This window comes from Aulonocara sp. 'chitande type north' Nkhata Bay, linkage group LG11 (assembly GCF_057382095.1).
Source record: "Aulonocara sp. 'chitande type north' Nkhata Bay isolate Kocher_YH1m ecotype deep benthic linkage group LG11, A_spYH_male_GT1.1, whole genome shotgun sequence".
Taxonomy (NCBI): domain Eukaryota; kingdom Metazoa; phylum Chordata; class Actinopteri; order Cichliformes; family Cichlidae; genus Aulonocara; species Aulonocara sp. 'chitande type north' Nkhata Bay.
The window spans coordinates 32600325-32624169 of record NC_141354.1 but is presented as its reverse complement, the minus strand read 5'-3'; the positions used below and the strand labels follow the sequence as shown (position 1 = coordinate 32624169).

The 23845-nt window shown below is 38.5% G+C and overlaps 1 protein-coding gene across 2 annotated transcripts in view; it reads right to left on the bottom strand.

Moving 5' to 3' along the window:
* mcl1b (MCL1 apoptosis regulator, BCL2 family member b) overlaps positions 1-23502 on the bottom strand; it is a 34126-nt gene extending 10624 nt beyond the window's left edge. The window contains exons 1-3 of one of the 2 annotated variants that reach the window (XM_086312214.1): positions 22895-23502; positions 22418-22668; positions 22181-22293 (exon numbers count right to left, since the gene is read on the bottom strand). In XM_086312214.1, the coding sequence (XP_086168340.1) occupies positions 22181-22293; positions 22418-22668; positions 22895-23345 (815 nt within the window). In that variant the 5' untranslated portion in view covers positions 23346-23502. Of the gene's footprint in view, positions 1-21522; positions 22294-22417; positions 22669-22894 lie in introns of those variants that run through there. The other variant, XM_086312215.1, reaches the window with a different exon arrangement.
* Positions 23503-23845: the final 343 nt, after the last annotated feature.

Sequence of the window (23845 nt, the reverse complement as noted above, 5' to 3'; positions counted from 1 at the left end):
AATTTTTTATTTTTTAGGTGGCAGAAGAATTTTTCTGCGTGGGCTGATAAAGCACAGAAAAACATGTCTTTTGGGATATGACATGAAACCATAACCAAGTCTTATGAAAACATAGCACATGGAGACCAAATCTGTTCAGGCAGGCAAGTATAGAAAGGTCTTAAATTGGGTGCATTGCACACCATCAGCCTGAGGTGCATGCCATATGCTTGAGGCTAAGGATGGATTTTTGAAGTGTGCTTCCCATAAAGCCACAAAAAAAAATAAAAAGAACAGCCAAGGCTGGAGGAAAGAAATGTTCCTCCAGACAACAAAGATGAGATTTCTGCACCTATGTTGGTTAACGGTGAAAAAACAAATGCTTTCTATAATTTTAGTAACAGATTTCCTGGTGTTTTAGCAGATTAAAGCCATTTAGTCTACATTTAGGTATGTTCTGTGATTTTATTAAGAGACTAGCTGTGTTTCTGTTCCTTTTACTGCACAACAGACTATCAAATAGCTGTGAACCAGATTCTTCCAGACAAGGCGGGGTGCAAACCTTACACAGGAAAACATAACTGTTCCTCTCTTTCTGTAAACTGAGGAGCCTGTTCGAGGTTCACTGAAGGGCTCTTTGAATTCCTTTGGACTAAGCTCTTGTTTTTCTGGACTAAAAAGGGAATGTCTGGGTGCTCATACTGAAACTGGAAAATGCCTTGGATCACTAAACTAAAGCAACGCAACTCATGTGCACTTCATGCAGTCTGCATATGACTACATTAGCTTCTCGGGGTCTAATTCCAGGGCACACAGACCTGTGATTATTCATCATAGTATGCCAAATAAACTTAATGCAGAGACTTACAAGCTACATCACAATCAAAGGTGAAAAAAGTAGATGGAACAAACTAGCATGGTGCTACAGCATTATGTCAGGATAGCAAACTCCTTTTGACATAACTACCGTACTAATGGTTGATACTCTTTGATAATCTTCATTTAACCATTTAGCACTAACACTGATACTAGCAAAAAAAAAAAAAGCAAAAAAAAAAGCTATTAGTTGTATAGGTAATCGATTATAGTCAAAAGTACTGGAGGAAAAATGAAATTTTGACCTGGCCCAAATCTGCATTTGAGGTTAACATGCGTCTGGAGACATGTTAACTAGACCACAAACAAAATGCACATGTAGGCACTACAAGATGAAGGATCACAAAGTTGATAAGAGACATAATCTGTTCACGTTAGCATATCAAATATTACGTGTATGCATGATGTATGTTTAATAAAGTTTGTGTATTTTTCTCATGTAACTGGACGTGAGGACAAACATCAAGCGTGTTTCTCCTTGACCTTACGTACATGTCCTCTCCACGTGCCGTCATTGAGCTTGGGAACACCATTTGTGTTAATCATTGCTCGTTGCACCATGTCTTCCCATGAGACTGTGCACTTCTTCCTTGTCTCACGCCTATCAGGTTTCATTGCCAGAATCTGATGCAGTGTCAGCTAACACCTATTTTCCCCAAGTCCTACAGTAAGCCTAACCTGAATGTTTTTCTTGGATGCTCTGGGACTTTCTCACCTGTTTAATCCCATGAAAGAGAAAAAGAAAATATTCTCCTTTTCCTTCCAGTCAATAATCAACAACAAAAAGCTTACTGAAAACACATTCAGTTGTCCTGGTGTAAACAGTTCCCACACTCAGCTGGTGTTGCTACTACTACAGAAAGAGCTAACGTCACTAAAGGGAACGGCCCTTTTCAACGATAATAGTTGTAGGATTGTCTGGGAAATGTTATGAAATGAAAACACATTACATCACGTTGAGATTTTATCGTTATGTTGATACTATGTGGGTACAGTGTTCTCACGAGAATTATTTTATCTAAAAAAAAAAAAAAAAAAAAAAAAAAAAAAAAAAGGCATTTTCTCACACGATCCATGTCAGCTATAATGGTCACAAATCCTGACAGAGCAAGTGTGGAATACATTCATAGAAACACAAAAGTCTGCACACAGCACATTTGAGATCAAATGCACTCAGAAGCATACTGTTCTTACAGAAGTCACGCAGCAGAGGTCACACACAGAGGTTATACAGTTTACCCCAGATTTATCAGAGCGATCTGCTTCCAGTCAGCAGGTATGGGATAACTGCACAGTTTTGTGACATGTCTAATGAAAATGTTTGTTCAGGTTGTAACCTGTCCATTTCTGATTAAGAAACAAATGGGGTAAAAAAGGTGAATGAAGGAGGTTCATCACTGTATATTGAAGGTGGTGACGGAGGAGTGATGAATAGGGTCTGTCATCTCTGCTCACATACAGAGATGAGTAGGAGGATGTTGTTTACAACCTATTTCCGACAAGTGCTTTCAAGTAAATCTATTTGGTTTCCTCTGTCACTGTTGTGAACAAGTTTATATTCTGCATAAGACGCTCCAGGCTTTTGAACTCCCTTTTATTAATCAATTTAAATTTTATTTATATAGCACCACATCACAACAACAGTTACCTCAAGGCACTTTATATTGTAAGGTAAATAACCTTCAACAAAATAGAGAAAACTGCAACTATCAGACGACACCCCCCTATGAGCAAGCACTTGGTGATTTGAGTGGGAAGGAAAAACGCCCTTTTAACAGGAAGAAACTTCAGGCAGCACCAAGTTCAGAGAGTGGCAACCATCTGCCGGATAACTGGAGGGAAACAGAACAAAAGATAACTATGTAAAAGAGGCAGAGATTATAATAACCAATTAAATGCAGAGTGGGATATAAACACACACGGGAGAGAGAAAATAAGTAGGACGTGAAGAAGGAACGCTTGGTGCATCATGGGAAGCACGCAAAACCCTAGGCCTAATGCAGTATAACAAATGATCAGATGATTCAGGATCACCTGATCCAGCCCCGACTATGTGTTTCATCAAAAAGGAAAGTTTTAAGCTTCAGCTTAAAAGTGCAGAGAGAGTGCATGTCCAGCCAGCTTCCAGTTTGTCCAAATTCAAACTGGAAGCTGAAAGCTGAAGCATTTGCCTTCCATTCTACTTTTAAATATCTTAGGAACCACAAGTAAGCCCACAGTCTGAGAGCATCGTGCTCTATTGGGGAACAATGCGGTCTTTAAGATAAGATGGGGCCTGATCATTTTTAAAAACATGTGCTTGTACAATGAATACTGAACTTGAGCTGACTGTTACTGTGATTTGGTGCTATATGAATAAAACTGAATTGCATTGAGCTGGCATTAGAACCTGGTTAGCTTTGTCTTCTTTAGCTGATGTGAGAGGAGAATAGCAAGAATTTTCACAGTTCACCAAAATTAGACCACAGAAGATATTTTCTTGGCACAAAACTACATCATTTACACACCATCGGCTACCTCTGACCATGTCTATGACTTTATGACCACAGTCAAAGCAGCCATCTTCTGATGGCTAATTTCAGCATTGTCATGTACCAGGTCACAAAGCTCAAATTATACAAGACTTGCTCCTTAAATGAGGTTATTGTACTCAAATGGCCTCCACACTGATCAGATTTCAGACAGAGTATCTGTGGAATGTGGTGGAATGGAAGATTTGTAACACAGATGTGCAGCCGACAGATCTGCAGCAATGACGTGAAGTTATCGTGTAAATATGGGAAAAGATCTGAGGAATGTTTCAAGCACTTTGTTAAATCTATGCCACGAAGAACGCAGTACTAAAGACAACAAGAACTCCAACCTGGATAAACAAACATGGTGTAACCAAGTGAAGTGTCTCTTACATTTTATTGTGGCAGCAGCCTCTCTTGGACAAGGTGAATGTTGTGTATGTCAACCATCTACCAAACATGGATTAGAACTTTCCTTTCAAACCTATAGTTAATATTATTTTTGCTATGAACATTCTGCCTTATTAGTCTAACCAAAGTTCTTCTGTATATTCCAGGGTGCCGTTTTCAAGATTGTAGATTGTGGTGGGTTAAATATCACACGTGAAAATGTTGCCCTTCTCATTAAAGAGGCACATTTCCTAAATGTGAACCTTTTCATTCAAGGCTGAGCTCATTGTTGAAGCAAACAAATATAGAACTGCAAACAGCGTCTGCACAAACACCACGATCAGATGACATATAATATAGCCCATGGCAAACAAGTGGCATGTGTATATGCACATTTCGCGCTGGTGTATACCTGATATCGCCTGAGTTTTCAATGCTTTTCTTTCTCCATTACTGTTCATTAGATACGCAATGAAATCAATCATGGTCAGGCCAGGTCCTGTGTCCTTGGTTTTATGAAGTGCTTTTTAAAGACAGAAAAGCTTAAATGTTAACCTGGTAAACATAATCAACTTGCTTTATATTCAGACTTTAGACCTTCATTGCAATCTTAAGGTTTGCTTGTGGTAACACATGAATTACCACAACTTCCCGATAAAGAAATTATTCACAGTACTTTTTGAAAAATGTGTTTTTCTAAAAAAAAAAATCTCCTCTTTTTTGGTGAAAGTGTATAATAAAGTAAAGACCAATCTTTAGCAGCAAGTCAGTGGTGGTATTGACATATTGTTCCACTGTTATTGGCTTACATTTGCTTAGTATTATAATCACACCACCCACGCAGTAATTTCCGTTTGATGCCACGCTTACCCAATCTATCAGATTTCTATCTTGATAAGTTTCTACCTTATTTAGCAAAGCATTTTTAAGAAAGATTTAAGCAAACACCTTCCCAGCTACATTTGGCCATTCAAATGAAGTGTAGCAAATATAACACTGTATTCTCGTTGCTTGGACAGAGGCGAGTGATAAAGTAATTTTGAACTGCAAAACCAGTACAAGCAACCTGATGCCTGGCACTGGCCACTGTATTGCAAGCGTGACATGCAGCAAATTAAAGTTGAGCTGGCCTTAACATTTTCAGCTCTGCAATGATGCAGTAAAGCATCAACCATATGTTCATATGTTTGTGCACACAATGTAGCTGGCCACACTCTGCTGTTGTGTGCAGTACAGGAGCTTAGCCTAAACCAGTCTTGTACAGTCTAGCTAAAGTTGACATTCATGACCAACGGTGGTAAGGAGCTGGATGGACACAGATCAAGTGTCCTCAAGTCTGCTACCAAGGTACGTAAGCAATGCCTCCATGAGTGGTCTCAACTGACCGCCAATGTTCACAGACAAACAAGACCACGGGTGATGTCAAAAAAGACTTAGCAACAGTGTAGCCACACTTGGCTTAATAAGCTTTCAGACTGCAGTAAACAATAGATTTGCTGGGGACTATCTTCAGCTGTGGATTATTACATGTTTCATGAGTCAAAGTAAACTACACTAAGTGTTTGTGCGTCACCTATTATAACATTGTGGACGTCTGATGAATTAAAAGTTTGGAACATTGATGAGAATCTGTTGCAAAGAATGAGATGATATGCATCAGTTTGGTCAGGTTACTGCTGGTTGTACTCTTCTTATGGAATTTTGTAATAATTGGGAAAATATCCCCAACTCAGTTCTGATTAGAAGAAACTTCATACAGTTCACGTTGTTGTTTATGAACACATTTGATCTTCAGCTAAACCGCTTTTCTGGTTTGGACTTTGATTGAATTCGTAGGATTTGTATAGTAAAACTGGATTAAGGCATTGGAGGAATGCGCATGTATATATAAAAATTCTTAAATCAATTTGATAAGCATTCATGGCAGAATTAAGTGGATTATGTTTTTAAATTGTGTTTTCCACAACACAATGACCAATCTTTTCTTTGTCTTTATGAAATGACAGCCTACCAACACAGGGATCAACACTTTACCAAGCAGCTTTTTTCTGGTAATGTGAAGGCGACAGGCTCGAGCTAGCAGACCTCTCTTTTTGTCTTTGGTTATCAGCTGAGCTTGTATTTTGTCTGTGAAGTAATCCCTCGTATCGTCATGTATGGGGGAGGATGAAAGACTTTAGACCTGACCCAAATTCACAGAAAGTCCTTGAGACATAACAATGGCAAAGCCTACAGCAAAAGCCCCTAATTATCGTTTTTGTAAGTGCGTAGGTATTCTCTGAGGCATGTAACTGGGGAACTATGCACTGAAAACAGTAATTTAATTCTCTTAGTAAAACATTTAACAGAACTTGGACTCTAACTATTTTATATGCTACAACTACTAAGTTATTTAAACCCCATGTTGTTCTGTATACTATAAACTTTATTTAAAAAAAACAAAAACAAATAAAACCTCCACAACTTTAAGGTTAAAAGTAGAGAGGGTGTCCAACTCCTGAATACAAATTGGGGGTTGGTTCAAGAGCAGAAGCACCTGATAGCTGAAGGCTCTGCCTCCGATTCTACTTTTGTAAACTCCAGAAACCGCAAGTAAGCCTGCAATCTGGGAGCAAAGTGTTCTGATGGGATAATATGATACTATGTAGTAGAGCTGGGCGATATGAGATTTTTTCATATCACGATATGTTTTTTTCATTTCAGGCAATAACGATATCTTTAACGATATAAGCCAAATAACTATATTTGTAAGATTTAAATGTGCCGTTGCTCACAAGTAAAATGTGAAATAATCAGCAGCTTGTTTTTATTTAAATATTTATTTCCCATAATAAGTTCAACAGGGTAGATGTACTTAAGGAACGTGAGACTTTTTCAGATAAATAAAGGCAAATATTGCAAACTACACAAAAGGCAGCCGCTAAAGCGTTTAAGTTTCAAAATAGAACAAACGAAACAGACTAAATTGTCAATTCCACTTAGAAACAAAATATTAATTCTAAAAATAAATCTTAGTTTGTTTTAAAGAAGAACAGACAAAACTGACTAACTTTTGTCAATATCAAATAAACTGAGAACTAAAAGGAAATTCTCAATCTCTCCTTGTTGTATAGCTTAGCTTTTCAAACAGTTTTAACAGTTACTTTAGTCTGACAAAAGCCGAATGACGAATTAGCGCTTCCAGTCAGAGACTGAGGCTACGTCCACATGTACACGGGTATTTTTGAAAACGGAGATTTTCCGTTTTTGTTTTAAAAAATAATCCCGTCCACACATAAAGGCAGAAATGAAGAAAAACGCTGCTAGGAACATGCCAAAGCAGCAGGTGGCGCTAGATTCCTAACCGTGCAGAAATGTTGGCCAATCAGAAGTCTAGAAGCCTCGGTGGGAAAAAGTAAACAAAGCTGGGGCATAGAAGCAGAACCCAGTCGTATGTGTGGACGGACAGTAACTGTGTATATGTAAGCATTTAAACACTGCAGAGAGTAGAATTAACAGTATTGTAGAAATTCATTTCACCGAAACAATAACGTGGCGCACAGTGTGACGCATGCACCAGTTTATTGTATTTCCAGACTTGCTTTCGGCACAATTTACAGTGCACGCTACTCTGTTTTTTGTCAGACTTGAAATAGCCGAAATACCTTCACACTACGGAACTTCTATGGCTCTTCCGTTCGACAATCTCTCCGGCATTGGAACCATCATCTGTTTTTTCTTCGGTCACGCTCGGTTGATTTTTCTAGTCGGCACACTCATTTCCTCCATTACGCGCTGGCTCCATTACCTGCTGGCTGCTTCCCAAACAAACACACGTGCGGCTTGGCACTTGTGCTGTACGTAACAAGCCACGCGACGTGACGCTGCGGCTGCGATTAGTTCGGCTCTGCGCTACTTAATTTGGATTGGCTGACCTTTTTTTTTTTTTTTTTTTTTTTTTTTTTAAGAGGACAAGAGCGGCGAGGTCTATCGCGATAGCTTAATTTCTCTATCGAGTAAAAGTTATATCGCGATACATATCGTTATCGTTCTATCGCCCAGCTCTACTATGCGTGATCATTCAAAAAGTGGATTTAACAGGGAGCTAATGAAGTGAAACTAATAGTACCAACACAAAGTCATTTTAATGATTTCTGCTTATCTTGACTTTGATTGCCCCATATTTTAGCTGCAAAGTTCAGCTTATTCCAGTACACAAGTTGCATGCATCTTTTCACTGAAACTTCAAACATACCCTCTTGTCTTTAAGTTAAATTACAGGTGAACTGAGAAAATGAAAGACTCTTTGGTAAAGAAACTTCTATTACTTACACTTTATCTTTGCTTAAAAACAGTCACTCTAAGCAATCTAACACACCCTAACCTCAGAATTATCTTAGTTGTTAGTCTTCAAGGATAAGTTATATAGTGGGTATTATAAGTGGACAATATAAGGTTTCAGAAAAATGTGTGGAATCATATTACAGTACTCTTACTAGTAAACATATCTAATGTTGCAAAGGAATGAAGGCATAACACTTCTGTTTTTAAACCTGTCCTGTTGCAATAGGGCTAGTTTAAGATGCTGTGGTGTTAAGAGAGGCATTGGGCTACCAACATATAGTGACTTAGCTAGAACTCTAGTCACAACCAGTGGTAATTTAGCACATACAATAGACTACTTGACACTCTAGCATCATATATTTCAACCTTTCCCCATGGGTGCGTCCAAATAAAAAAACGTTACTGTTAGGTAATGCACAACTCAGATCTCTGGAGGACATTGCAGTGAATTAATTCCTGCTACAGATATGCAAAAGAAACCGCGTAATGAGAAAATTTACTGTCTCTAGTACAGAATATTGGACAACATCTACAATTTCTTTTTGTTTCTATGAGAAGTTACACAGCAGATTAAAAAAAAAAAAAAAAAAAAATAGGCAACACTGAATTTGGGAGTCTCCAAATCTTCTAGGAAAAGGTTAAGAAAATATATAAAAGTAATGTTATTCGTTATAGCCTAGCTAAATACACTTCATTTTGAACACCATGATTTCATTATCAGTTAGAACCCATTAACCAACTTCCACATATCAAAGTCAAATTAGTGGTTGGGCTGGAGCCTATCACAGTTACCATTGGGCAAAAGGCAGATCACAGTCCTGACAGGCCGACAGTCTTCAGCAGGGTTAACACAGAGAGGCAGAAAACTCTTCACATTCTAGAATTATCGACTGAAAAGGCTAGCTCCCACACCACCACACCAAAAACAAATAGATGACAAAGAATCTATGGATTTCCTTCTTAACAATTGGCCAAAAAAAAAAGAAGTATCTATGAGTATGCCTACTAGTGAAAAACGGAACAATCCAGACTGCCACAGTCATAGGCCAGCTGATACTATTGAGACAAGGGACTTTATAAAACATTATAGAAGTGAGAAATACCTTCCATACTTAAAATTCTAAGTAAACTACACAAATATGGTACTAGAAATCTACCAGGAAGCTTACATGTAGCTCTTGTGCTAAGCCTTCTGCCCAGACTGCCCTATTGTGCCATATGACTGGGACCACTAATGAATGAATGATGCGTCAGTCAAGCTTAGCTCATGACATTAAAGTATGACTCATTTTTGTCTCCTATGCAGCAGTAATATTTGCTAGTCCAACTGAAAATCTGTGGGTTTGCTTGAGAAGTAAATTTAAATCTCAGACACCGGAGATTCATTTGCAAAGGGTCTGTGTTGAATCTTTTTGCTGACCAAGTGCTGAAACAAGAAAAGTGGATGTATAAATCCTGCTGACAAAAGAGACACGTGTTTCAAAGCACTCATCCTTTCAGCAAGAAGAATCATGGAAAAAAAATTCATGTGATACAAAGACGCATGATCCCATATTTTCAGTGGTGAAATGGTAGTAAGTCATATGAATTATGTTCAGCACAGAGGTTCTCGAAAATGACCACATAAATGGATAACTATCAGGAGCATACTGTGTTTTTTTTTAATAAACACAATAACCTCCATTCATCTGGGATCAGTGGCTTTTAAACATTGAGCTCCAGAGATTGTTGTGAGGAATGTTAAAAGCTGCAGATCTCAATAAACAACCAGCGGCAAACATGCAGTTTCCCAAAAAAAGGTGAAGGCAGGGTGGGGGCGCCAACAACCTGTAACCAACACTGACCACCTGACCTCCACCCACCAGTGATATCATCATCACACCTTGGAACATTCAGGTTAAACAAGTTCAGACATGTCACAGTTTGACCCCAAAATACCAGAAGTCAATGGAAAGAGACGCCTTGCAGCCAAGTCACGATGCTTCTGAAAACAGAATGCAGGGCAAAATCTACTTCTGCCACAGGTCATAAGAGTTCAGTGACTAAGAAGGAAACATGATGCAATTCTCAGGTGGCTGTCACCCCCTGTTATTTTTCCCTTACAACTGTATCATCAACACAAACACAGAAAACATCATGAAAGTAACCGATAACATAAAAACTGCATATATGAAGGTTCTCAGTCATCCAGGTCATCGTAATTTAAGGAGCTTGGAAAGAAAAGCGCTGGTCTGCTTTAAGTTTCCTTGAAGACGTTTCACCTCTCATCCGAGAAGTTTATTCAGTTCTAAGAGCAATTGGTGGAGAATCCCAGATTTTAAGCCCTATGGGAGTGTCCCCAAGAGGGTCATAGACCCCTTATTGATATTGATCCTCTAATTTACTGAGTAAATCACATGATAGGGTGAGACTAGGCTTCACAATGGGTTCAAGTGAAACCTTGGCTGATTGTGACCCAAACCCGTTTTCACACCTTGGCTCGTGTGATTAGGTAGAGGCTCAACAGGGGATCCATGACCCTCTTGGGGACACTTCCATAGGGCTTAAAATCTGGGACAATCCACCAATTGCTCTTAGAACTGAAGAAGCTTCTTGGATGAGAGGAGAAACATCTTTAAGTCCACACACTTTTCTTTCCAGGCTCCTTTTTATTTGTTCTTGTTTCTAATGTCTCTGTAAAGCACTTTGAATCACCTTGTTGTTGAATTGTGCTATACAAATAAACTTGCCTTGCCTTGCCTAAATCCAAAACCAGATTTTATCAGGTGACACCAATCTGCACTTAAGAGTCTTTAGATTTATTATATCCCCTCACTGTCCAAACTCTTACGATAAATCTTCTGTTTATTATGATTATAACGTAATTTAGTTTTGCTTTCATTTTCATTCTGACTTTGAACTTGAATATTTTGCATGAATGCAGAGCTGGACGGGATTGCATTTTCTCGTTCTCTTTGCAAAATGTCATTGTAAGAATATAGATCATTGTACATTCTTCCTAGACCAGGTTCCCAACCAGACAATATCACCAACTTACATGGAGCCCCCAAAAGCTTCCACGAATTACTTTTTTTCTAGACTAACTGCATGTTTTTTCTGTCAATTTACAACTTTAAATATTCTTTATTGACTAAGATAGTTCCTGCATCATGTGTTAGGTTTGTGTGTGTATCTTATAGGCAGGCTGGCTCTGTGTCAATATCCAGCTGAATAGCTATGCTCAAATGGTACATGTTAAAAAATAAAGTTGTCTTTTGTGAAATTACCATATATGGAGATAAATGTTGACATAATTCCAGTATTGTACTTACAGTTCTAAACTCAGATGACTGCACAGAGTTGGGAGTCAGTAAGGACATAGTTGGAAATTTTGACCTTGGGCCACACTGATGGGTTAATCTAACCACTTCCATTTCTCAGGTCACTTTGTGTCAAACTTACGAAATCATGTTACTATAGAACTCCAACGGTAACCCATGTCTCAACAGCATATTTGTACATTGGGCTACCAGACTATATCACAGCAGAAGACAAACTGTAACTTCAAAAAAGCAGTCAGAAAGTTATTTTTCTGCCTTTGTGCTCCTTTAAGCCCATGCAAAGTAAATTCAGAGTAAAGTTTTTGTTGTTAAAAAAATATAAGAAGTATAAGAAAAGACACTGCCATCTCAAGGCTTAATAAATAGTTACTGATTGACAAGCACAGGCTTCTGTGGCTTGCTATTTATTCCTCAATGCGCTGCAATTTCCTTCCTGTTGGTAACATGCTGGGAACATTGCTGGGAACATCCCACCCTTCCAGACAGAATGTGACTCTTGTTACCAAACTGTTCTATCCTTGGAATAGAACAAAACACAACAAGCTTCCAATGACTTCACTCAGGGTCAAAGACTGGCTGTAGAGTACAAAATGTGCTGAGAAAAAGCCTAGAGTTAAGCTTCAGCTTGAGGAAATAAATGAAAATGTGCCACAACCAGCCAATAGCACTTTGTTGTTGGTTTTTTCTTTTTCTTAAAGGACTATTTATCTTTAAAGACGCATTATCTGTGCTCACAGGATTTCCTTCAGGCAGAATAAAGAATAAAGTCTTAAGAGGTTATTCCATTGACAGTTATCACACGTGTGTTTGCATCAAGGTCCCTGATGAAGGCCAATAGCTGGTGATTTGAACTAATTCAGACACCTTGGAAGTAGTTGAAGTTAAGCTAGAAACTTCTACACAGTTCCAAAAACAAAGAACAGGCTTCATACACCTTTTTCAGGGTCAAATTCAAGCACTTCTTAAGCACTTTCAAGGTCCCTTTGCAAGCTTTTCCAGCACATTGATGCTTCTTTCCTGTGTGACAAGAAATAGGAGATGTTTGTTTTTTAAGTTAATTCCCAATTAAACCGCTTTATTGCTAACTACATTGCTGTCTGTATTATTGCTGAAGTCCTAAATGATCACCTTTAAAGTGTTTGTGCTAATAACATCATGTACAGTCAGACAGGCATGGAGAACAGCACTGACTGGGAGAGGCTTTGAATAGATCACATCGTTCAATTCAACATAAGACTTTAAGAAAATTTACAAGTATCTACTTAAAATCTATTGAATTTATCATCCGTCATATTATCACGTACAATTCCAATGTATTTTGTTCATCTCCCTTAAATAAACAGGCAGCTTTAAAGTATGAAATATTCATATACAAATACACATAAATGTGGGGCTGATTGTGCCCCACAGGCTTCAGTGTGAGCTTGAAGACATTCATAATGTTTAAGTAGTTTAATGTGTAGGTGCTGGCCAGAAACACATTTTGAATGAAAGCCGGGGAACTTTGGTAGCACAGAAACAAGTGGCTATTCTTTGTGACCATATGGATCGGTCCCTCATATTACCATTATTTCACCCAAAGGCACCAAGTTAATACTCAAAAAAGCTGCAGCAATACACACAAATATAAACAGTACTTGGTGACAACTTTGCTTTTAGCCTTTAACCCTCTGGGGTCCAGGGTATAATTGGCCGTTTTTGACTATATTTCATCTTTGGCAAGATAGAGTTTTTAATCTGTTATTTTCTCATTTCGACATACTGTATCAGCACAATTTATCTAAATTCAGACAATTTAAAATACGAGTAGAAAGTGATATTTTTGACTGTAAAAACCACAAGCATGTTTAACACATCATTTTCATAAATTCAAATGCAAATAGAAATTGTACATTTTTAAATAAATTGTCAGTTTTGCAAACAACAAAGTTATATGGTACTATTTACCTAAAAATGCAGCCAAGGCTCAGTTTTTTACAACTACTTAAAACTACTTTACAAAAGAAGCAGCTGTTCTGCATCAGATAAGAAGGCACAAAAATTATTTATGCAACTCCAAAAAAATAGTTTGTGTTCACTATAATACAGATGAGAACAGCACAGGGATAAACCTGCAGGTCTGACAGCAGGTGTGTCACTCAGCGTTTACACTGCAATCTGCTTTTGGTGGCTTTTTTGCAGCAACTGTGACGTTCACTAGTAGAACTGACACAAAAAACAAAACACGACTACACTACACACTAACTACACAAGACAACACACTAACTTGAGACTCCAAACACGGCAAACCTCACAAAATCACATATCAAAACTCACTCTCTCTCTTTCGCTCACTCACCCTCTCTCGCTGGTCACTCCTAAAACTTCCCCCTCTTCCCAAACAACCAGATGCCACATGTTGCCATATCATTTTTTGATTGGTCGACATCAATCAGGATGGAGTGTTTTTTCTTTTTTCACTCACAGGCAAAACGTGTTTGCTAGCGCTCTCCTTAGAAAATATGTTTTTATCGTTTCTTCCCGGAGTAAACGCCACTGTTTTATTCAGAAAAAACCAAACACCGGTTTTACGTGGCCTATGAACACAATTTAACAACTGGTATACAGTTTGAAGTTCGCACTTTCAACCCAAGTTGAAATGGAGACTCTGGGTCCGTCGACCCCAGAGGGTTAATTAGAAAGCCTAAGTTGGCCAGTTATGTATCGGGCTAATGTTTAAAGCTTTCACTTGAGTAAATTAACTCATATCACTGCTAAGTAATGTTAGCTAAGTTCACAGCGTATTCCATAACAGCGCTGCCATACTGCATCACACTAAGTGTATTTCAATCATTTCTACAGCGAGTTTGATAGCAAAATAATAATCATAATTTAAAAAAAATATATAGCGTGTGTAACGTACGCGTACTGGAAAATTATTTACTAGCACTCACCTATCATGCGACTGGAGAGCGCAAACTCCGCCATTATCGTTTTCTGACATCACAACAGCAACCTACAGCTATGTTAGCGCACTCATCCCCGACTGGCCGAGGGAGGGGCGGGGTCACACGTTGAAACAGACACAAGACAGCCAGGCGGGGAAAATTTCCTTTTACATTTTGCGACTCATTTTATATCTATCTGATTAGGGCTGGGTATCGTCACTGATTTCTAGAATCGATTCAATTCCGATTCACAAGGTCCCGAATCGATTCGATCCACGATTCGATTTAATTCGATTTAATTCGATTCGATTCGATTTAAATCTGGGAAATTTTGACAGTCAGAAATATTATAATTCAGATCAGTACATTTACATATTTTTGTATCTATAAAAAGGAAGCTGACACTCGCAAGACTTTATCAAAGGTGTGAGCATCACAGCAGATGCTTTTGTGTCAAAGTAGCTGAAGATAAAACACAGAAAAACATGAAGGTGGTTTTCCTGGCCTGGGATTTTATAAAAATATTCTGCAGTACATCAAAAACGAAAGAAAACCATTAATCAACATATGAACATCACCTCTGAAGTTACAGCGGTTTTATTAGAGACACGGTTAAGCGTTTTGCATTTTGAATAATTTTAAAAAGTTTAAATTTATTCAGTATTGAACAGCAGAAATGAGGTTCTTTTCGGAAGAATGTAAAAGGGAAAAAAACAGCGGCTGACAGCGCTGTAAACAACAGTAGACTTGTGTAACAAGCAAGCGAATAATGAAGAAAGGGAAACTGTTCTTGAAGTACAGAGAGGGAGGGAGAGAGAGAGAGCGGTGGAAGCAAAACAGTAAAAGTCAGAGTGAATTCATGACGATGTTTATGTGAAGCGTTTGGATCTTCTTCTGCTGCTGGTTCGGTCAATATTGTTTGGAGAGAGATCAAACTAACAGCTTTAGAATCGGCTCATAAAGGGCGTGAACACAAAGCGCGGACCCGCCGACAGATCAGAATCAGCGAGCTGTCGGCTTTCAGCCCCGACCGTGAGAAAGGCGACATCTCACTGATTCTGATCCGCGGGTCGCGCTGTGTGTTTAAGTCTATGTGCAGAATCCGTGTACCTGCTCTCATTTACTGTCTTAACTGTTTGGTGGTTCTTGAAATTTTGTGAGATGTCACCAGAGATTCTGGCATTTCGGGCAAAATAAATTTATATTAAAAAAATCGATTCAGGATTTTAATGAATCGATTTTACGTTATCCAAGCCAGAATCGATTTTAATCGATGAATCGATTATAAAAACCCACCCCTATATCTGATAGGAAAACTATTAAATCAGATAGTTGTTTGTGGTGAATGAAATACAGCTACACTTTCAAGCACTTTTAAGCACCACATCTGAAATTCAAGCACTTTTCATACCTTGAAAAGACAACATTAACAACAACATTTTCAAGGATTTCAAGCACCCGTACGAACCCTGAAAGAAACCTGTATGAGCCGATAAAGTTAGATGTTCAGTGCTGTTCCCAAAGCAAGTTGTAAGATGTTTAATTTAAATGCTACTTAATATTACTAACAAAGAAAACTGACACTAAGAGCTGTTACAATTTGAAAAGTCGATGCAAATCTTATTGCTAGCAAATAGTGAAGTTGGGTAATACCAAATGCTTTTGTTACATTCTGGAAAATCAGACAACTAATCAGGTTAATTGACAATAGGTTTGCAATGTGATTGGGTATTGGATAGTCAATCGTCAGTAGCACTTCAGTGTAAAATTACACAGAAATGGCAGCCAAACTATTGCTGAAGAAATTATAAGAAAGCTTGATTACAGTATTAGAGTTGAGGCTGTGCTGAAGAATGAAGATGGTCAGATGTTGACTTTCAAGTTTGTTAGAGTTGTACAAATTCTGTTTTAGGCTTATATACTGCATTTCCATGTAAATTTAAGTCAATCACACCCCATTTCCCTAGCAAAATATAAAGAGGGCTGGCACAAAACATGTGCACAGTATTGTGTATAAACAAGATCTAGGATCACTGGTGCCTTCTCTGGGCCTGAACTCATTTAAGATGGCGTTAATGAAGTGGAAAACTATCTCAGTTTTTTGATCTTGATCAGAACTGAAGAAGCTTCTCGGATGAGAGGTGAAACGTCTTCAAGCAACTTAAAGAAGTCCAGACACTTTTCTTTGCAAGCTCCTTTGACTATCTCAGTTTTGTTAACAGCATCTTAACGAGCAGAGAGACAAGGGACAATGTGTTCTGTTTAGAAGCTAACATCAAATAATAGCATCCATAATGATGGGGCACTAGTACACATTGCACAAGCAACTTAAACATCTTAATGCTGAGTAGCACATACAGGATTTAAGAGGAATGCATACTGCCATCTTCCTTATATCTTGTTCAAGGAAGGCCTTACTTATTTCAGCAAGATGTTCTACATCTACATGTTACAACAGCTTTGCTCCATAAGGTAATACCGTGTGGTTGCTAAACCGGCCTGCCTGTAGTCCAAACTTCTCACGCACTGGAAACATATGACCAAAGTAGGTGACACAAAATATTACTGTTGTGCAAGTGACATCCAATATAAAGCAAGAATGGGAAAAGAAATACAAGAAATGGTCAGTTCACAAATGACTTTTGTCAAAAGAAGAAGTGATGCAACACGATGGGAAATGCTCATCTCCATGATTGGACTTTTGTTTTTAAAATGTGCATATATTAAACAAACCACAGTAATTCAGATTAAAAATTTTATATGATTACCGACCCTTTCTCCGACTTTTGCTACACTACATGTCACATGTCTAATTTTTCTGAGTAGTGTATGAAGAAATGAAGGATGGATAAGACTTTTGCACATTACTGTAGAAGTGACTCCAAATGTTAAGCAGTCTTCCAGCTTCTCCACAGCAGCCATCGTGGACATTTTTCACAATGGTATGATGCTTATTGCTTACAAATGAAACCAAGAAAAACTAATAAAAATAATAATAATAATTATTATAAGACTTTGTGTGAACAGCCTACAATAAGCTATCTTAAAGCAAACACTCACTAAAAGAGAAGAGTGCATTTATTTCTATGGAGAATCCTAAACTTGCTTGGCAACTTAATTTGGAAACAAATGCATCATTTTCCTGTAGTTTGCATATCTTTGCGTACTAGACAGTGGTAGGCCTTAGCTATTTATAACATCACAAACTAGACGCCTATATCAAAATTACAGAGAACCTAGGCAGAGAACTAAAACTGATCCTGAAGTGATCTAGTCTGCCAAACAATATAAAATTTACTAATTTAAATAAATGTCATTAATAAGACTACTATAATAAGTGTTTTTTGTTTGTTTTTTTTAAAGAAAAAGGTATGAACACAGTTTAAACGTACAGGGTGTCAAAAGAAAACTGAGGACTGCAGTAGAAACTGACAAGAGTCCAGCCTGTATGTCATAACTGCCAACACGGATAAGCCGATAATACTGCACTATGGTCATCAGTCAAGTCAAAGAATAAAGTTTCAGGAGGAGAGATGACTCCACTCAGGAAGGAACATGACACGTCACCCAGTGGATCCAATTTGATCTGAGATAAGTATCACCTCACCAAGAAGAGATTGATGTTCAAAGGTTCAGGCTGAGCCATTGACGAATGCAAACCACACAACCTCTGGTCTGCAATTATTATTTAAAAACAAACACACTTCTATTTAAAGACAGTTTCCTTTATCTACATCCCGAAATAGCCGCTTCCAACAACAATGCTAAAAAGGCTTTGGAAATGCATGGGAGCAAGACACTCATATCTATGAACAGTTCCTACCACAGAACACACAAGTATGATTAGACAGGAGAAAAATAGAATTTTAAAGCTGAAAACCCAAAGACAAACAATATGGCAATCTGACACAGCAGTAGATGGCTCATTTATATTTGAATGCTTAATTAACAAAAAGCAACAATGGACGGAGAAATGCCAAATGGGAAGTCAGAATGAGTGGGACTTACTTCTGAACTGGAGTGGCTTTATTCTGTTTCCAGACCAGGTACACCGAATCAGCTAATTACTTAAGCTGAGCTTTACAATGGTGCATTCAGGAATACCTAGGAAGACTGAGATATTAGCCACAGGCAGGGGCTTTCACAGATTCTGATACATCCTTCAAGTTCTTTTTGTTGTTGTTGCAACTGTTGTATAGTATCTCCTCTAACAATACCACATTAAAAAAAGGACTGCAGCCACGTTTCTACTTTCTGACACTCGAGGTGGCAGGTATCCACTGGGTGTAAGGTGAACTGAAGTCAACCATCTTATCATAAAAAGAAGAAGAAGAAAAAAAGATAGTGTGATGTAGTGAAGTCCAGTATCATGGAACCATTGTGGTGCAAAACAATCGCTAATGAACAGTCATATGAATAAAGTTGTTCATAAATTTGTTAAATTTGTCTGTAAATCTATAGAACTGTAATTTGTCCTTAAAGTTTTGCAATGTCATCTAAGTAGCACTGAGTTGCAATGTGGACTATATGACACAAAGTGGTTTCAATATTTTCATGGCAGGTTTCTTGCACAACGAGCACATAACAGATCATATGTACTCTTTGCTTCTGTTTGTTTCATTTATTTTTTACAGACTGTTGACATCCATTTATAAGTAACTGAGCATGAATGAAAGGCTTGTGTGAGTTATAACAAGGACAGGTTTGTAGCTGCTTTTATCAGAGAGAATGTGCATGCACATGTCTGCTTTTTGCATAAATGGCATTCAACAGGCGTTTCTCTTCTGGGCAAACCAGTTATAGGTACAGATTCCAAAGAAGCGTGGGACACTAGTGTCAGCAGAGATAAAGGCTGTGAACGGGCCCCAGCCACCAAAAGTAACAGAGTGAATGTTTAGCTTTAATGTCTGCAAAATGTAGTGTAGAAACTAGGATTTGATCTAGCACTCAATACAGGCCATTTACATTTTATTTAAACTTGTTTAGCTCAAAGGAACTCCTGCCATTAAAGGAGAGCCATCAGCTGATACTTTGCACAGTTATTTAAACAGGTTCTCTTCAAGTCAAGCACAGACTTAGTCAAAGGTTTAATTAAAGTTTCCTCTCAAACCTTAAAGTAAACAGTGCAAGCCTCTAATTCTGCACCAGTGAAGCAGCTCTGAACTCTTGTTTTGTCTCTTTGTGGCTAGTAGGGCATGCAAGCACTTAACTTTTTAATCTAACAAATTTTGCTCCCCTTTTACGCAGTGTTAAAGCAAACTGCGAAAACTGGGCCTATCTTTGTATCTCAGGGTCAGAGTTCTCAGAATTCTACAGTGTGCAGCGTCGTTAAAGATTAACTTCTGCGTCAGCTGACTTCTCAGAAACACTGCTTATTTTAAAATCAAGGGGCGGGCTGTTGCTATGAGGAAGTAGAGCAACTTAACCAATACCATCTTTGCCAGGTCCTCAGGCTCATGTTTCAAAATTGCAAAAGAAACACTTGAGCAACTGAAATGGGTTTGACTTGAAACCAAAACTGTTTTCTGAAGTTTACTTTTGAATATCTCTGATGGGAGTTAAGGCAGACTGCCTTATCAGAGGCACTATAAAACAAAAACCTAATGAGCTGCAGACCAAAATCACTAGTTTTAAATGTCAAAGGGGGGTATATTGACTGATATCCAGAAGAGTTCTGCAGTCTGAGTAAAGACAGATTAGGCCCAACCATTTTATCTCTCTGCGTGGGTAGTTTCTGTGATGGTATGTGCAGACAAAGGTTTCTAAACCACTCCTCAAACTATCCCACGAAAGGAATTCAAGCTGATGTGTTTGAGTGAGCTTTTTCAGTTTACAGCTTCACTATTGTATCTGAACGTAACTAATGCAGCTGGAAAATTAAAAAGTTTAAGAAAAAAAAAAAAAAAAACAGAAAAAGGTATATTGTGAGACTATCACAGAATTCATCTTACAGCTTCCCTTTGCTGCTACTGACCACCTATCCCAGTGTATAAACCACAATGACTTTGAAATTTGCAAGCGCAACACCCATTTCAGCAACTGTTTCATTTTCAGTTCAATACAAAATCTTTGTTTTTACATTTGTCTAAATTACTGGCATTTTCAGAATTGGTTTGCCAATATGTAGTGACAGTGTGCTTCCCTCTTTTTGTGCACACCACTTTTGCTCTTTTATATCAGATCTTCCACTTCTTACCGCTGGAAAACAGCTTTAGTCCTTCAGAAGGAGAAATACACACACACACACACACACACACACTTCCTAGTTACCAGTCTCAAGGTTGTTTAAAGATTGTGTGCTTCACACTGCAGAGCTTTCTTTTCTGCATACCCAGTCCATTCGGGTATTGCGCAAACTTCTCTATGAAATTACCTCAGCCTTAATTCCCTATTGTCTACCAGTCTGTTCTTCACAGTTAACTACAGGGGTAACCTGGGTGGTAGATAACATTAGCCACAGGAGAAGACTAGGGTAGGCCTGCTGTGGATCATCACCATGGCGAGACACACTCCATTTCTTCCTGAGACCTGAGTGAGTGTTTGTTCTGTAACCCGAGACAACAGGAGGATCTGAACAAACATGGGTGAAGCCACGCATCAGGATTGCTTTCAACAAAACAGCAGCAGAACACCGTAGAAGTCAAGTGTACTTTAGAAACCTCCTGGATGGCAAAGACTTTAAAGATGTGTGCAGTTAAAAGACAAACTAGAATAAACTGCATCAACGCATGAAAATATACCCAGACATTAAAAATGCAAAGACCCAATCAAATGTGCCATATGTGATAAGTCACTAGTCTCTAGGTAGCTAAAAACACAGGAAGTAGACAATGTTATGTAATTTCAGGATGTTATGAACTCCTTTAGCCTAGTTTCACAATCTGCTTGTTGAATTCAGTTATTGTGCACCAGCTCTTTGCAGATAATTTGCTACAGATGCACCTAGAAGTGTGGATGCAGCTGAGCACTTAGTGTGAGGAAGGTGCTGCTGCAGCCTAAAATTTCTAGGAAATGGCAGCCATTGTGCTGCATTTGGGTTGTGGTGTGACTGTATAAAGGCTAACAAATGTGTAGGTGTCAACTTTACTGCACAGGCCTAAATAAGCAGCATTAGAACTAACGAGCATAGATTTAACCAACTTCCTGCTTTTGCGAATTTCCTTTTTAAGCAAAGAGTGTGAAAAGGCCAAACTATGTAAATTAAATATCTTTAATTGATCTGTACAGGGTTGTAGCTTACAGCTGGATCATAGACTGCTTTCTGTTCAAGCACATAGCCTCAGCCTCCCCCCACCCCCCCCAACTGTTCTTAGTCCTTGTTCAGCTTTTCAACAGATTCAAAATTTCCAGAATCCTTTTACAGTCAAAAGTCCATGTTGTTGGTCTTGTCTCCTAGTGCAGTTCCAGCATTTTCATAATCAGGAAGTACTGCCACACTCATGCAAATCCACCTCCTCCAGCACTCTCTTGACTTCAGATATCCTCAAAAGATTGTAGAAGATCTGAATGGATTTTGGAAACTGGAATCATGCAGGTTTCGCTTCCTAGTTTTGATCTGGGTCATTCTTACAAACCACTGCCACCAAAGCATTATACAACAAAATATAGTGAGTAAACAATCATTTAAAAAAGACTAGCAAAAAAGGAAAAAAAATGTCTTTTTCCTTTTTATTATGACATCTTTTAGCAAAAATAGACTTCTGAATTAAATAATGTATTTCTGAAACATTTTTTCCTTTTGTCCATTCCACCTCCCGAAAGCGGTTTGAAAAGGTGTCCAATGGGGAAGGAAAAAAAAAGAAAAAAAGAAAAGGAAAAAAAAAGGTTGCTGCTCAGTGTCCACCAAATTCACCTGATCAACAGGGCCAGTGTTGCCCCAATACCAGCAAATCCAGCAAAGGCCATGAGTGTGTGCCTGACTATCGACTCAGGGTCTGCTACTCGAAAGAACTCCACAAAGCCATCCTGGAAAGGAAAAAGAAAGATGGGGTAAGAAAGAGGCAGATTATGTTCACTGGGCACAAAATACTTTCTGGGACAATAAAAGGAAGTTATGCAGTTATTTTCCCCCAATCATGTCACTACTCACCCATGCATTGTTTTTTACAATCCAGTCTCGCTGTTCAGACAGCAGGTATGCAGAAATCTCTTGGCTCACTAGCGCCACGTAGTTGTCCCTGCCCTTTTCCTTCAGGTGCTGAGAGACCACTGCCCCGAAGGCCATAAAGCTGACAATACGACCCCAGTTGGTCGTGTGGTCTCCAAAGAGGCTCTTCGCTACAGCACCGACAAATGACATATCCTCGTCTCTTTCATCCAATGACAATTTATTAATCATTCCTGCGAAAAGAAAATTAGACTAGATCAGAAAATCGAAGTCACTTATTTTAAGTCGAAGTTTAGTGAAATGTGTAAATTCTATTTTAGTATATTAGCAGTTTGGTCTCGGTTTAAAAATTGCAAGCTTGTGGTGACTTGAAGCAGTTAAAAGGCAGCCTGTGAGTGAAGCAGACAAACGCTCTGAAAGGTCTTTGTGCAAAATCCGCACAGACTGGTTTCAACTTACCGTTGTAAGCGTATCTGTGCTTTTCTAATACGTCCGCAACAACTCTTTTCATCGTCTTTAGTGCTTTGGTTTCTTTTCGTTGAGGCTGAGAAAGTCCAATAAAGTCACCCAAAAAACTGTGAATAAGGAGTTTCGTTTCTCTCTCCAGCTGCTCGTCGGATTCACTGTCCGAATGAAACTCCGGGGTGCTCGGCAACGAACCGTCTTCCTCCCGGTCCCGGATAGCTTTTGTTTTATACCCGTTTGTTGAGGTTACCTCGAGGTTGTCCGGCCGTTTGGGGGTACCATTGGACACAATCCCATTGCTAGAGTCTTTAGAGGAGCCTGTGGCGTTCTGCGGAGAGGAATTTCCCGATCCGTAGTGCATTGGTCCCTCCAAGACTCCATTTTGAGGAATAAGATATTCCATTAAGGTGCACTGGTTCCTTTTCAACATCATATAGTTGGCCATCTTGTTAACTTCAAACGAACACCAAACTGTTACACGAAAAATACTTCGACAAGAAAATCGGCGTTAGGCTATATTTGACAAAAAGCTAGCTTCTTGCCTAACGCTTCATCTCTGGCATTTTCTCTCGAGCGGAAGCAACGCACTGAAAACGGTTGAGTCCGCCTTTTATAGTCCTCACTGACGCACGACGTAGGCGTGGAAAAATTTCCAGTTTAAACCGTGTTAGGCATTGTCATAAACACTCCCAAAATTAATTCTAAAAATTTATAATAACAATACAACTGAAAACACGCACAGAGGTTATAATTAAAACTCTGTTGTTATGTCCTCATTATTAATTATTTTCCTACGCTTGGCAACATAACAACAAAAATAATAATAATGATAAAGCAAAGTAAAATATTTTAAACTCAAAGCAAAACACAATTTAATTTAACTAATAATAATAAAGTAGTTTAAGACTTTATGGTTAAAATATAATGTTAAAATTATAGTGTATT